Source organism: Zosterops lateralis, assembly GCF_965231275.1.
Source record: "Zosterops lateralis genome assembly, chromosome: 4".
Taxonomy (NCBI): Eukaryota; Metazoa; Chordata; class Aves; order Passeriformes; family Zosteropidae; genus Zosterops; species Zosterops lateralis.
In genome coordinates this window covers 60,236,781-60,252,833 of record NC_139765.1, presented here as the reverse complement: position 1 = coordinate 60,252,833, position 16,053 = coordinate 60,236,781, and the positions used below count along the sequence as shown (strand labels likewise).

The 16,053-nt window shown below is 37.3% G+C and overlaps 1 protein-coding gene across 3 annotated transcripts in view; it reads left to right on the top strand.

Annotated features, from left to right (window-relative positions):
* Positions 1–15,758, top strand: part of PIK3CG (phosphatidylinositol-4,5-bisphosphate 3-kinase catalytic subunit gamma) — a 34,313-nt gene extending 18,555 nt beyond the window's left edge. For all 3 annotated transcript variants that reach the window (XM_083860266.1, XM_083860264.1, XM_083860265.1), the window contains 5 exons: positions 368–458; positions 3,550–3,680; positions 4,273–4,384; positions 6,294–6,451; positions 11,937–15,758. In XM_083860266.1, the coding sequence (XP_083716392.1) occupies positions 368–458; positions 3,550–3,680; positions 4,273–4,384; positions 6,294–6,451; positions 11,937–12,218 (774 nt within the window). In that variant the 3' untranslated portion in view covers positions 12,219–15,758. The remainder of the gene's footprint in view (positions 1–367; positions 459–3,549; positions 3,681–4,272; positions 4,385–6,293; positions 6,452–11,936) is intronic.
* Positions 15,759–16,053: the final 295 nt, after the last annotated feature.

Genomic DNA, 16,053 nt, shown 5'->3' with positions numbered 1-16,053 from the left:
CTAGCTAGTATCATTACTCTAGTTTCAGACAGCTGGTTTGTTAGGGCTTTTGGAGGTATTAATGGGGAAAAGTGGGCATGCTTGCTAATGCATTTAATCTCACCTTATGTAGAAATTATATATTATATTGATTAATACTTTATGAAAGAGTAGAGATTTCCTGGTTGCAGAACAGATGAAGAAATATGAACTTTGTTTCTGTGACTGATTATCTTGAATGGCTACACACTTTCTGTATTTCTCTCTTAATCAAATAGCAAAGTCAGTTTAGCCCCAACTTAGAAGTCTGGGTAGTGTTGTTTGTATGAGTAATGCGTAATGTTCAAATAATTTGAAATAACTTAGCATATACATTTGTTTTTACTAGATTCTTCGCATTATGGAATCCATTTGGGAGGCAGAATCCTTGGACCTCTGTTTGTTGCCATATGGTTGCATTTCTACAGGGAACAAAATAGGTATGTAATCACATTTTCTGTGATTAAAAATTCAAAATACCATATTTACAAAAGATGTGTATGGGAGAACTATTCTAATATGTGCTGTAGTCCTGAGGTAAATAGCTCTTTGTTACACTTTCTGTGAGCAGCCTTCAGTTGCATCTTGGCAACTTGCCCTTCCTTGAGCTGCAGCACCAGCTTTACTGGCTGTGATTCCTGTGCAATGGCTTGGCTTGTGCTGCAGGTTTCTCTTTAATAACAATATTTAGTACTAAACAGCAGTGAAAGTGAGTGGTTTATTCAAGATGTATTTTAATGTGTTGATAGGAATAAAATAAAGAGCAAAACATTTTTATCTTTTTTCCTGACCTAAAGCTTCATACTCTATACCACATGGAAGCAACAACATTACTTAACAGGATATTCAGGCAATATTTCTCACAGGGCGTTGGTTCCTGCAGTAGAAATGATCAATTTTTCAGAACTTGTTAAAGAAATCAAGTAAAAAATCCCAATAAAATTAAGATTTTATTGAGATTTCTTCTTTCTTTTTTTTTTAAGATAAATGAAAATTTATAACTCTAATATACTTCTGTAGTGTACTTCCTTTCTAAAATCTATTACCATGTAAAATTTTTTAACATCCTTTTGATTTCGGGATATCTCAGCAATGCAAGAAACCCAAACTCACTGATAAAATACCTGGTAGCATGACATAAGAGAGTTTCTTTTCTCCTAATATAAATGTTTTAAAATTGAATTATATTTATCGATAGAATTTTACTAATAGAGGAAATGGAAAATTGTACATCAAAATGCTAACTAACTATAAATTTAAGAAAAGTTGGGAGGCCCTTTTAGGATCTGATTTAATTTTGTTTAAAATTATCTAAAGGCAATGTAATGTATTGAAAAAATGATGGAAGAAGGATGAATTCTGCCAGAAGTTGTAGCATTTTGATATTTGAATTACAGATTTCTGTTATTCTTTTGTGAATTCTCAATTGATTCTCCTTTCTCCTGTCTCAAGGAAATAATATTTGTTTTTCCTATAGGCAGGGAAGAGATGTAAGAATTTAGCATCCTTTTAGCACCACAGTAGGGGCATGGTTAATCATATTAACACTCTTGCTTGGTTTGCTGAGAATACCTGCAGCCTGAATTAGTAATGCCCAATGTGGCGTACTTTGATGTAGAGCTTATGTTTGTTTGGAACAGAACCAAAGAGTAGTGGCATGCAAATGTTCTTTCACAATATTCACATGTGGTCTTCTTCCAGGCTGCTTCTTTCCTCCCTCTTAATATTTCCATGGAAGTTGGGTAGTTTCTGTGTATTGACACACGGACAATACCCCACTCTACAATGAGCAGAGGGAAAGAGGTGTCTTGCATCTGAGGCTGGCATCTCCTCCTGCATAGAGCATTCTCATTCTGTTAAAGACGTTGCAACCAGTGCAGTTTGTAATTTTGGAAGCATCTGTCCTCTCCACTGCTGCTGCCAAGCAGACCTTTGTAGGATGAACTTTCTCTTCTCTGTATCACTGGTAAAAGGTCATACCCTGCTCTCTCTCCCTTTAACATTTCCATATGTTCCTGGCTCTGTGAAGCAATTATCATCACTACTTACTGAGCAGGATCACTGCTGAAATTAAGAAGTTCAAACTGGCTCTTAGAAGAGTCACCTGTCTCGGTACCCCAGAGCCCCAGAAACACATGGCATGGTGCATTCCCCGCAGTTGAACGCAGCCCAGCTGGGAGCTGCTGTCCTGGTCGCGCCTCCCGAGCCAGTTCTGCTCCCCCACTGCCAAGGAGCTGTTGGCCGGTAGAGGGAGATTTGTGAGCACAGGCAGGGAAAGAGTTTTCAACAGCTGGAATGGGAGCTGGAGCTCACGCCCAGGAGAAAACCAGCAGCTTGACAAGCACAGACCAAAACGCAAAGGTTGTTAATTTGGTTGTCTTGGTGATGGGTTCTGAAGGTCATATTTCCACAATAGTTTTATGGCAAACATATCCAGGCCACTGTAAAGACAGAAGAAAATACCTTCAGGGGGTATTCAGCCATGCAGAGAGGGCAGGAAGAGATTGCTGTGTTGTTACTCTGTTAAATAAAAATTTGCACGTAATTCAGTAATTGCAAAAGGGTTGAATAGTGGATAGAAATAATTTTTTCTGTTTCAGACAGAGTCAAATTGAAACCAAATCAGAAACTGCTTTGGAGAGAAAGGGGTATTTTTGTTTGCTTGCTTATCTCTGAACTGGACCTGAAGCTAGAAGACTGTTGAACTGTTGAACTTGAACCAGAAAAAGAAAATAAAATATTTCAGATTACCCAATAAATTCTATTAAAATCTGACTTTCTCCCATACAGGCATGCCCAGTCTGGACTGCATATGCTAGTCTTGGTTACTGGGCAGAGTTGTGTTGCAGCCTCTGTTTCTGCATTTCCCTCTAGCTTCCCCCCTGTCACATGCCATGCTAGCACAAACAGGACAAGGCCCTGTTTCTGCACCATATTGCTGTGATGTGCCAGTTTGCTTTGGCAAGGGTCTGTTCAGTTTAGGGACAGATCCATGGCCCTGACAGGCAGAGCTTTCCACCAGCAATCCCACTGCTGTACCTCACTGTGCACGGGCACTTCTGAGCTTTCTGTGTATATGCACTCTTAAGCTTAAATTTGATTTAGTGCAGGAGGACCACTTCTGTTCCTCTGCCACGGCCCTGGCAACACCTGCATTCCTTCACTGCGGCAAAATGAAAGCTTTTCTTCAGCTCCTTGTGTTTGCAAAGCTGGGGAAAATGTGAATTGGGATCAGGACAGGAATATTTTCTCTTCTCCGAAGAGCCTTATGCAGAGGATCCCCACTCATCATGTGATACATCAGTTTTAAAAGAGGAGGAGTTTTGATGCCAGACTCTTCATGGACTCTGGCTGGTTTCAGCTGGGAATGAACAGGAATCATTGCTCCTTGTCAAACAAATTTTTGCTCACAGAAATATGAAGATCTGCAGTTGATTTTTAAACAGAGTTTAAAATTTAGTTTTGAATATTTTTAATATGCTTTGATAAAAATTTAATAACTTCTTCTAACCTTTTCCTTATTTTCTTTAGGAATGATCGAAATTGTGAAAGATGCCACAACAATTGCCAAAATTCAACAGAGTACAGTTGGGAACACTGGTGCATTTAAGGATGAAATTCTAAATCAATGGCTCAAGGAAAGATGCATGATTGAAGAGAAGGTGAGTTCTTTGAATTTTTAGATAGGATTTTTAATTGCACTCTGCTAATTTTGGAGCATAGAGCCATATGTTTGTGTTTGTTACTTGTGGGAATTTGAAAAATCCATTCATTTTCCCTGCACTTGGTGAATGAGCCTTTAGCATCCAGCTGGCAACCAAACTCCTGAGAGACAAAATGCTTCTGAAATCACTCCTTTATCAATGAAAGTTAGAAGTGATATATGAGGAGCAGGTTGAGAGGACATCTAAGAACACTGAAAGGCAGTGTGGGTTTTTGGGGATTTAGGTGCAGGTTTGGGTGCTCACAACTCCTTTTCTTGTGTACATCCACTGACCTACTATGGCTTTCTGCCACATTTTTTTCCTCAGAATGTGTGAGCTGCTCTATGCTGCTTTTCTATGCTGAGGGATAGAGCCAGCACAGAGAGTACAGGGCTGTGATCTTGATTTCTGCTGTGCAGTGGTGTATTTTATAAGACAATGTGCCTAACTGTTGATAGATACATTTCAACAGAAAGGTACATAACTTTGAGAATTATTGCATTTAGTTCCTAGTATTGAAGCATTTAACATCTCTAAGATTTATTTTTAGTTTCAGGCAGCTGTGGAAAGATTTGTTTATTCTTGTGCTGGATACTGTGTGGCAACCTTTGTACTTGGAATAGGAGACAGGCACAATGACAACATCATGATTACAGAAACAGGTGGGTTATTTTTTTGAGAATTTCATAGACGTGCAGACTGTCTATACTTCACTAGATTTACGTTTCATTTTAATAAATAATGCATTTAACAATAAATGAATAGACACAAACAAGTTCTGTCAGTGGGGCTTTACAAGGTCAAGTTTTCCTGTAATGCTGAAATGTATTTTCATCCCTGTTGGCCTCCATACAGACTGGAGATATGTATCATTAATAATGCCATTATTTTCCAAGGAGCAGTTTGATACAAACTAAGTCATTATAAAGGTAAACCAAATTTTTCTTTACTGTCTACATCTAAGGTCTGAACACCAAAAAAACGTTATAAAGCAGGCAGCTGTTTATCTATCTGGTGTGTGGATGTGGTTCTGACAGTGTTCAGTGGAACTGAATTCTGCCAGAATTTGGATGTTGCTGGCAGCTGTTTTTGCTTCTGAGAAATGTAATTGCTTTGTGTACTGTTATAAAAAAAATTAGGAATAAATGTGTACATGGAGTGTATTTGTTTTTCTACTAAAATCTGTGGGATAGTTAGAAACTCTAACCTGAAGAAACAGAAAAAACTCACAGGTTTTTTGTACTATAAAGTTACTTCCGTAGCTGCACATTGTTTCATCCTTAATTTTACTTAGCTATGCAAAGAACCCCAGAACAATCAGTACATATGGAGGAGTTATATTTAGTCTAAGGAATTTACTTTTAATTTCATGATCCTCTCACTTCATAATTAGTCTCTGATAAGAGATGGAAAATAGTTAGAAGGCTGGATATTTAATATTGATTATATTAAAGTTTTATCAGTTGAAGGCTAGAGAGAAGTACCATGAAGGCAGAAATTAGCTAATTGAAGACTACAGTAAAAAACTTCAGCAGAAGCCCTTGAGGGAAAAAATGACAAAGAAATGCTTTAATTTCAAAGTTATATATAATATAATGTGGTGTTAATTCCCAGTGGCAGAACATGAGGCACAGGTCAGTTGACAGGGAAAGGGAAAAGTGTTGTTCTGTTGTGGTAATGAGTAGGTTTGCCTCAGAGTGTTTAACAGGATCTGTCTTGAGCCTCAGGAGCCATAAGGATCTCAGTCAGAGAGGTCTGCAGAGAATCAGATTTGGTAGGCTGGGGGAGCTTGAAAGCTGGCTTATATTCGGGAACTTCTAAGGATGTTCCACCTACAGATCACTGTTAAGTATCATCTTATGTAATTCAATGTTTTATCTTTTTTTATAAATATGCCACTACTACAAATCTGTGTTTTTAAGTAACCGTACCCTTGTATCCAAATCCATATCCTGACTGCCAGTGAGAGTGATAAAGTAATGTGGAGAGTAGCAGCAAACTCCAGTCCTGGAGGTGTAGTAACCCTTAAAAGGAGAGGTTTTCATCACTTTTGTGGGAAGTGATGCCCCATACTCTCTCAAAGCTATCCAAAGTGTGACAATGCAGACTTTGAGCACACAGAGCGGTTTAGAAATCGCTAATGAAGGTCTGTGAGGAGAAAGTGTGTTCTAGTCAATGACACTTGCCAAGGAGATGGATAGTGCCAGGATCCCATGGATATTTGAAACATAATCCTCAAACCTTTTCCGTGTAGTGATGCTCTGATTGTTACGGGTATGAGGCACAAGCTTTCCTTGGTTGATTTTTGAAAAGCTGTGAATGTATGTTTAGATAAAGCAGCAGTTCTGCCAGACTTCTAACAACCGCCAAAGATAAACAATAAGTAATTTTGCTAAGAAGACAGAATCGTGTATTTCCCAGAAAAAGAAAGAAAATAGTCTTTTCTGCTGAACTTAAGAGTGATCATATATACAAAAAAAAAAAAAAAAGGGTTGGAAGTACTGTGAATACATGTAAATGTTCATAATAGTTTATTGTATTTGTCTAAATGTGACTTCTTCTCTTATGAAGGTAACCTTTTCCATATTGATTTTGGCCATATTCTTGGGAATTATAAAAGCTTCCTTGGAATTAATAAGGAGAGAGTTCCTTTTGTGCTGACTCCAGATTTTCTGTATGTCATGGGAACTTCCGGAAAGAAGACAAGTCTCCATTTCCATAAATTTCAGGTAAAAGAATGGGTATCTAGCGGCAAATCAATTAAGCAATGTTTTTTTACCCCAGATCTGAAATGAACATTAGTGCCTTTTTTTTCAAAGATCTAGGCTCCTGGGTATTACCTTAATAAAATGTACTGAATCATAACACAATTCCGGGATATTTTAGGCCCAACTAAGAGAAAAAATTATCTGTACAATTATGGGAAGTAGAATTCAAACATTCACAAAGGCACATTGAAAAGCTCATTAGCAGTAGACCAGATAAGCAGTTCTTTCTTTGTTTCTTGTCTTGATTTGAAAATACTTTGCAGAGGGCTTCAGTGTTTGTGCAATTAGAAGAAACTCATGGCTCTTAGCAGAGCCTCAGTGGAGTATGAGCAGGTATGAGGCATTTGTTGTCTGGCCTTGTCCCTCCTTATTCTGCCTTTGAGTTCTGGGGCTTGAACTGCTGCATCTGAGTAAAGATCTGTAGTGACCCAAAGCTATCTCAGATGCTGGTTTGTGAAGTGAATGGATAGATTTAACTCTGAAAGAAACAAATGGTGTTAAAAATATGTTCAGTTGCTTCTATTTGAAATTGAGCACTTTCAAACCTGTTGTGATTATTTCAGCTAGTGCAGGACTTGGTTAAAGAAGGAGTTCAGTATGCAGTTCCTATGTTTAATGAAATGATTGAGAGTGTGGTTGGTCAGAAGTTCATGTATGTCTGAGATGTTGTTATTCCTGTGGTCATCTTTAGAGACTTTGAGTAAAGTGTCTGATTTAGAAAGCTTATAATATCAAAAGCAAAATTCTTCTGTAGAGTGAGTCAAAGCCAAAGCCTAACTTTCATGTTCTTGTGGGTGAACTAGTCCCAGTGGAGTCTGGTTTTGTAACCTGAGTACCTAATTAAGGTTCTTCCTGGTGGATGGTGACTATGTCCCTTGGAACATATACACAAATCTGTGTCTCACACACACACACACACACACACTCCATCTTCCTTGTGATTTTCTGTGATGGGAAATGGGAATTATCCTAAGGTGATAACACCAGGTGGGTCCTCAATGTAGTTACTTCAGCATTTTATCTCCATCTGTGGCTGCATCTCAGTGCTTTTACCCACTCATCCAAAAATAAGTGTTCCCCATCTTCAGGCTGCACACATCCTGCAGGCCTCCCTGCCAGGGATTGGGATCCACTTGGATCCTCTTGCAATTCCCTCCCTCTGGTATTCTTAGTTAGGACAAATCACATTGTCCACCAGAGACAATCAAAAGGCAGAGGGCATGTGTGGAGGGGACCCATGCAAAGAAGAACCAATGATCTTTGGTTGAAGGCAGTGACTTCTGAAAATAATTTAAGAACCATGTGCCATCTTTGAATCTTCGTTTTTGCCAGGACTGCATTTATCACAGTGGAGGTGTTTTGAAGGGGACTTGTAGATCAAAAGATGTTAAAATGGGGTTTGCCATGGGAAGGGAATGCTGAGCCCCTGCTCTCAGGGAAGCCTGTGAGCTGTGCTGTGTACAGCAATGATGCTGTTGCTGCAGCTCTAAGTCCTGTTCCGGTGTGGGATGGAAACACCAGTCTGGGGCATGCCATTTCAAAAAAGACCTCTGTTCTGGAAGCAGAAAATAGTTAAAAGTTTGAAAGTGTGCTAATGGAGAATTGAAAGGTGTCTGCAATGAGGTCAAGTTGTTTTCATGTATATGGATCATGCAGCTCTTTAGAGACTATCTGACCTTTACTTCAGCAGCCCATATACCAAAATCAGTTGGAAGTAAGTTTGGTCATAGGCTCTCTTCAATACATAATGCCACCATCATGGAGTCCTGGGTTTGACTAAATAGACTTTGTTACTCTGGTACTAATTTCTAAGTACTGCTACCATCCCACTAATGCAGACAGTTTAGGAATGCTGTGATAGCACCAAGGTAATTTCCACTTGTGTCCTTAGCCAGATAAAAGGTAATTAATGTGCTTTTGCTGTTGTGAGCTGTGATGGTGATATGAGATCTGGGCATTTTAAGTGATCTGATTTAGGCACAGACAACAATAAACTGACCAAAAAATACAAGTTCATATATAGTTCTTCTGCAATAGCTACTGTTTATATACCACTATTGCAGTAGTACATTGGAAGTCTTTTCTGCCTCAAAGACTATAAAAAGAAAGTTAAAGTACTTCTTTAAAGTAACACAGAGTGAGATTTGCATCACTTATTTTGCTGTGAAAAATGTGTTTTAATTACGTGGCCAGAGTTTGAAAAAAACGCAAAATTGTAGTTTCACATTTCAGTTGGCTTGTTTCATCGTATTTCCTGATATTGAAGGATTCATTCAGTCTGCCTGCTGACTCATTCATGTATAAATGGAAAAGTCTCAGCATTTATCCTTCATTAATTTTTAAGAGCATCTCTCATTATTTTGTACTTGACTACATTAAAACAGTTTGTACTTCAGAAGACTCCTTTGTTTTTTAGAGTCTTTGGTGTTTTTAATAACTTAATAACCTACTTCTATAAAATTTTATTTCTTTGTTATTCACTGGACATAGCGCATGCAGATGTGTTAGCCAGAGCTCATATTGCAGATGCTGGAGAAGGTTAAAATGACAAATAACTTTGACCAAAGTTCACTGCAGAAGAGTATAGTTCATTGTTAGTGCACTTCTGAGGCTGTCAGTGGCCTGGCAACTTTTCTGAACTAGCAATGAGCTTCCTTTCTATTAGTTCTTCATCTAATTTTGTTTCCCTTTTTGTTTGCATTTGCTATGATGGTTCTATGAAAATTAGAGACCAGAGGTTATTAATGACATCACAGAAATGCTTAGGAGGAAGCAATATTTGATGGGCTTTTTCCTCATCACAAACATGTATTTAAGCATAATTTAACCTGAGAAGACTAGTATTTTTCTGTTCCATCTATGATTTTTTCAGCTGTTCTAGTACTGTCCAGATTTTTCTTGCTGTAATTTTCATGTGTGGTGGCATTTCCTTTCCAGCCTTTGGCTGAAACCCATCAATTTTCTTACTTCTTTGCACACTCAACTATCTCACTTCTTACGTGTAGAAACCTTTGAGTAAGCCTCATCTAAAATCTTCATGGTCCTTTTTAAGCTTTGTCCACCTACTGATTATTAATTTGCCTGAAACTGTCAATTTGTCTTTGATAGTTTGTGCATTAAATTATGAACTCATTTTTATTCATTAGATTTAATTTACTCAATTCATTATGTTTTCATTACTCTGCTGACTTGATATTACAGAGATCTGTATTTTCAGTGCTAATCTAATTCTTCTGTACCATTTCTTTACAAAATCTCATGTATTTGATTGTCAAACAAAGGTGACAGAAAATAGAAGGGTGCACAATTCATCACTGAGAAATACTTATTTGCAGTATACTGTACAGGGAAGGGATGGCCTAGAACTTGGACACTTCATATTATAAAAATGCCTGAATGTTAGGATAATAATAATTAGGACAGTTTCAAGCTTTCAAAATGATTGGGTTTTTTTTCTCCTATGAGGCAAAGGGATTTTGGTTGCTCCTCAGCTCCTCTGATTTTGCCTATGGCTTCTAGCAGCTTTCTCCTTAATCTCACAGTAAACATGTACATATTCTTGACACATACCGGTCGTCTGGGTTATTTTTGGTTCTTGCTACCTCTCTCAAAAGTGTAAAAAAATTCCTTTTCTTGAAAGATACTAATGCAAAACCACATTCAGTTCCCATCTGAATAAATAACTGTAACAGGCAGATGCACATTTTCTAAATCTTTTGAATTCCTGGAAGGACTGCCTTTGAGATGCAGTGATACCAGGTTTTTCTTGACTGCATAATTATTTTTCTGTTTCAGACACTGAAAGCTGTGAGATACATCATCCATACAGAAATGTAAAACCTTCTTTGATATAACTATAAAGACCTTTCATCTCTTTCAAGGGTAACAAAACACAGATTAACTCTTGTGACAAGATTTCTCTGTTTGAAGTTGATAATACATAAGTAAAATTTCTTTTTTTATTTTTTTCTCCTGCTATAAAGGAGAGAAACTACTCCCTGTGATAAGGCGATGGTGTTTTCTATTGTAAATTGTGCTTTGACCATTGCATTTAATCTTTTGCTGTGCTAGAACTAAACTAACATTGGAGTTTATAACAATGATCTTATTTCAGGACAGAATTTATTTGGGAACAGAGTAAAAGATTTAAGTTCCCAGGCAATACTAAAAAAAGAAATTGTACAGACAGATCTTCAATATATCATCTTCCTTCCTTAGTATTTTCCTAACCTGTCTAGTTGGGCATCCTGGTGTTCCTGATGTAAACAGTGATAGATGTTAAGATTATTTGTACACTTCTTGTTTCAGAGGAAAAAAACCCCCATGTATCTTGTAGAAAATGCCCTGTGTTCTAGAGGACTGAGGACTGGGATTTGTTGGAAGTTTACATTAAAATATTTGGACTTCCCAAGGATTATTCGAAAACTTAACATACAATTGTTGAAAGGTTAAATTGAATATTTAATTGGGTAAAAATTAGCATTGCTTCAGCTGTGGTTTGAATAACAACAACCTTCTTGGAAATATTCTTCATTTTTTTACATTACTGCATTGCAGACCTAATTTCTGGTTGATTGATGATTTATGTCTTTGTTGCATTGTTCTTATTTCTGCTAATAAATGAGTTATAAATTTAATGTAGGAAATAATCATTTCAGTTTATATATTAGTTGCTTAGCAGGAAATATTATTTTTAAAGCATTGCATGTTTTTCCAAACTGCAGAAATGTCATTCTCCTAAGCACAGATTATTTATACGTGGAAATGAAAAGGCTATAAAAAAGAATGCGTATGGAATCCAGAATGACAGTGCACAGTGATAGAAATCCTCCAGCAAGGCAGAGTGCCTGAAGACTAGAGCTGTCAGCTAGCAAAATTCCTTAGAACACCAAGGCTGAAAATCTTCCCTGTTAAATAATCCGTCACCACTGCGAAGTTAATAGACATCTGTGGAAAATGAAGAGCAAAGCCCTGGAGGTGCTGCTTTGTTCAGTATCAATTGCCAGCCACAGTCTTTAAATGGGAACATTCCAACAGGAAAGGAAGACAGTGAATTATTGCTGTCTCTTTTAATGCCACAAAAAGAGGTTATATGGTAGCAAAATTCTTCTGAAATTCTGGTGAGGCTAGGATTTTGTGCTTTAGTAATTATTAGTAGTTCTAGTATTAATAGCATTAATACTGTTAGTATTAATAGTATCAAGAGCTGCAGTTGTTCACCCAAACAGTTCTTGTTGCCCCAAGCTGTGGTGAATGAGGTTACACTGGGCAGCAGGTGCAGAAATTCGTGTCATGTTTTGACTCAGTTGAACTGCTCTTTTGTGCATCCGGTCTCTGACATACTCGAGTGATTGAACGGCATTGGTTAATGAGAGTCCTGTGAAATTCCTACACCATCCCTCTCAATTCATCCCCTCCATTAACCAAAAACTCTTCTCTCTCACAGGACGTATGTGTGAAGGCTTATTTAGCTCTCCGACACCACACAAACCTGCTGATCATCCTGTTCTCCATGATGCTGATGACTGGAATGCCCCAATTAACCAGCAAAGAAGATATTGAATATATCAGGGATGCACTGACAGTAGGGAAAAGTGAAGAAGATGCCAAAAAGCATTTTCTTGATCAGATAGAGGTTTGCAGAGATAAGGGCTGGACAGTGCAGTTTAACTGGTTTTTGCATCTTGTGCTTGGAATCAAACAAGGAGTAGAAAAGCATTCTGCTTAATATTTTATGTAAATTAACTGTGGGTGTGAATAGAAGGTTAGTGAACCTACATGTTATTTATGAATTCTGAATAAATGAGCAGTCAAAGTTGCCTTTACTCTTCTGGCAGCTCAAATGGATCTTGTAAAAAAGCAAGGACTTTACTCTGCCCCTCCAGAAGATCTTCCTGCAGACAAGATTTTCTTTTTTTAATTTCTAATGACACTTCAGGTTTCTGGATTCTTTTAACTAGTTGCTTTGCTGATGTGGCTTGGATTTTTTTTTGCTTTCTTTAGCAATAATTTCAGATAAATATAAGGAGGAGATTGAGTAAGGTGATAACCTACAAACCCCCTATAACCTTACCTTAATTGTTCATGGGGGTCAAGTCCTTCAAAACCAGAAGAATTTATATAAAATCTATGGTTACAGTGAAATCTCTGTGGACAATCCATATCTGTCTCAGGATGGTTTACACATGAGTGTTCTTCATCCACATCCTTCTCTTTTGTCCTCAACATTATGTCCTTTCTGGATTTTTAATATGTTGTCAGTAGAAAAGAGCTTTGGCTCTGCCATTGGAAGAAATTGCCTTACCTGTCACTGTAACCTCCTGATGCAGACAACCAATCTTGACTCCTAAGAGTCAAGTGACCTCTAAGTCATAGTGACCTCTAAGTTCCTCAGATTTGAACGTGAAATTCTGAAGGTTTAATTTTCAAAGATTTTTTATTGTACTTTTTAGTGGGGAACATCCGTATTATATTACAGATTATATTCTTAGTGTAAAGTTATTGAAATTCCACCTGTATAGAAAAGGCTTTGTAAAAATAGCAATGGTACTTCCTTATCCCTCAGAGAAAACTCCTTATGCGAGAGTAATTGACATTTTACCAAATATCTGAGAAACCCAAAGTTATTTATTCCTTGGTGATATATTTTCAGGATACACCTAGAAGGAATTAAATGTAATCTTTGAAGTTGTGTATATTTTGCTATTTATTTTTAAATTCCTGAAGAAACAATACTACTGAACAGCTATTTATGAAAGAAAAAATACCCCTTATCTTTAATTTCAATATTTAAACTTAAAAGAGGAAAAAATGGGCAGTATTAAGTAGAATTTTAACTCTCTACTGTAGATTGCCTGCAAATCAAGTCTACCTATGATAGGAAAGGAAAAAAACATACAATCTGAATTGTTCTTTGACTTGAATTATTATGGTATACTTCTTGCTAATTGATTTTTACCAAAGAGAGAACATGGCTTACAATATTGCTTTTTTGCACTTGTGCCCATGTAATTTCTTCCTTCATTTGTAGTGTTACATGGGCTTTACATTACATATAAATGATTAACTGAATTTAAAAATTCTGTTATCATTTGCTTTGATCATTTCACAGAACTGTTATGATTTTAACTACTGTTACTACTGAGTGCATTCTTGAAGGATTTTTAATAAATGTACTGTAATTGGTGTCTCAGTTATGAGATGTAGCCAATCTATTCTTGAAATGTAGATGTTTAGTTGGTTACTGTGCACAAGTACTTTTGATGTGAATGGTAGACTCCAGTTAAGGAAATCTCTAAAGTTAAAATGTTACTATTTTGTTATTCTGTTACATTATTATTCTGGGCAAGATAGGCTTTAGATCATACTAAAATATAAACTAAATGGTGAATATTGTCTGTAAAATTATATTTTTAGATTTGTATTTTATAGATCTGAAATAAATGGATATGTTCTATTCATTTGATTATTATTCATGAATAAGCAGCTTAGCCCAAAATACATGTAAATATTTTTATCCAGTTTCTTAAAGACTACTGAATCTCAGTTAGAAATCATATTCAAAGTTCTACTCAGAGGAATTGTTTTAGTTCCATATTAATAACTCTTTACTACGTCAGATATGTTAATTTTAATAGTCTATATTATTAGAATTGCAATTATTGTAATTGTAAAATATGAATAGAACATGGCCACTTTCGAAGAGTACTTTATTCATTCCTGGTTTGTTCTATGAAGAAAAAGCTGAGGATTTTGGTAAGTTCCTGGTTTTAAAAAATAAGTAGATCTACTGCTAAATTTGACTCTAGCATGGGGAAATAAATGTAATCACAACTTCAAGGGAAATGGCACTCTTGAAGCAGCCTCCATTTGCAGGAAAAGATCCACAAGAGATCCGCAGACAGAGAAAAGTAGTTTAGTCCTGCACTAAACTTAGACTGGTGATTTTTATCAGCAGTTTACAATGTGCTATTGTGTTTGTTTCAGACACCTGAAACACCACAGTGCTGAGCAAATTCCCAGACTTTTCATTGCTTTCCTTGCCTATGGAGCCCATGGTTGGGCTGCCTGGGCTCTGCTGGGCCGCCTTGTGTCTTCTGGGCCAGCTTGACTCCTGGGAGATCAAGAGTAGCTGTTCAATCTCCTCTTTTCCTAAGGAGCAAGCTGTGGGCACCAGCATCTTATAAATGGCTGCATGATCATGCTGCTGATTATCGCCTGGATTTTGTGTCCCTCTGGAAACCTCCACTCCCCACCCTGGAAACCACCACTGACCTTGTTTTGTGGCAAGCCCTGACACAAGGAGAAACAATGCAGAGATGTGGTTTGAGGCAGTTCAGTCTCAGCAGGGAGAGGAGCTGCTTTTCAGGTGAGGAAGTGGACACAAGGAGACATCCGCACGTCCCAGACAGAGCATGGCTGTCCCGTTTTGCAGTGGCATTTCCAAGGCCTGGAGAGTTGGAGCTTTAGCACAGGTGCCACTGCTGGAGCAGGAGGATGAACCACAATTTCCTGAGTCTCCCAGTGCATAAATTCACTGACCCTTACTGGTTTTTAAGGGTTATAAACCAGGAAATGTAAATTAGTCACTAATCACTAACCTTCTTCAAAAGCTCAAGCACAGCATGCAGAAAAAGAAAATTATTAAATTTTCTGTCTATGTCTCAATTATCATCATTGTCTCCTGTTAGCCTTAAGATTATGTTTTGAAAATTATTTTAAGGGCTGCTTTGTCTTTGAGATCTGTCATATTTTCTTGGTAGTTTCATTCACATTATGACTGCATCTAACAGTGGAAATTTCAATCTATTCTTAGAGTCAGTGCCTCAGATTCAGTTGTGACTTGACATCTGCTTTGGCCCCAGCAAGGTCATTGAGATGTTGGTTAGGAGTGAGTGTGTCCCCAAGGCTCCATCCTAATTATATTCCAGGACAGGAAGAGAAGTTGAAATGGAGCTCAGGTGTACAATGGGATTATATTTAAATCTTCATTGAATACACCAGTTGCACTTGTTAGAAGTGCTTAATCTGTCATTAGCAGAGTATAGAGACATAACATGTTTAGCAGATTTTTTTAATGTGATCAATGATACAGAAATACACATATGAGCAATTTACTTCAGAAAAATATTAATGGAAATTATGATTCTTGTATTTTTATTATAAGTCTTTCTCCTGACTACCAGCAGCATTCTGCAAATCCACGAGTCCCAAGGATTATATAGGTTTCAGACTCTGTGCTAATGACTTTATAATGTGGATTGTGTAAAGTAGTCTTGAAAATAAAAAATTATTAAAATTAAAATCTGAGATACCATCTGCAGGGTCTGGTGGGTTCTTTGAACATCCCAGCAACACTGAAGTTTCTGAAAAATATTCACGTGCTTTCATGAATCTTCTCCTTGCACCTTACATAATGTATGTTAAAAACAACACCAGAAATAATGAATTCTCCTAGAGCGAGGTCAACAGGGAGAGATTCCTGCTGCGCTCACGCCACTTGGCGTTTGGAAGCTGGAATTGGCCCAAGAACTGGTCAAAGATACAAATGCCATGATTATACC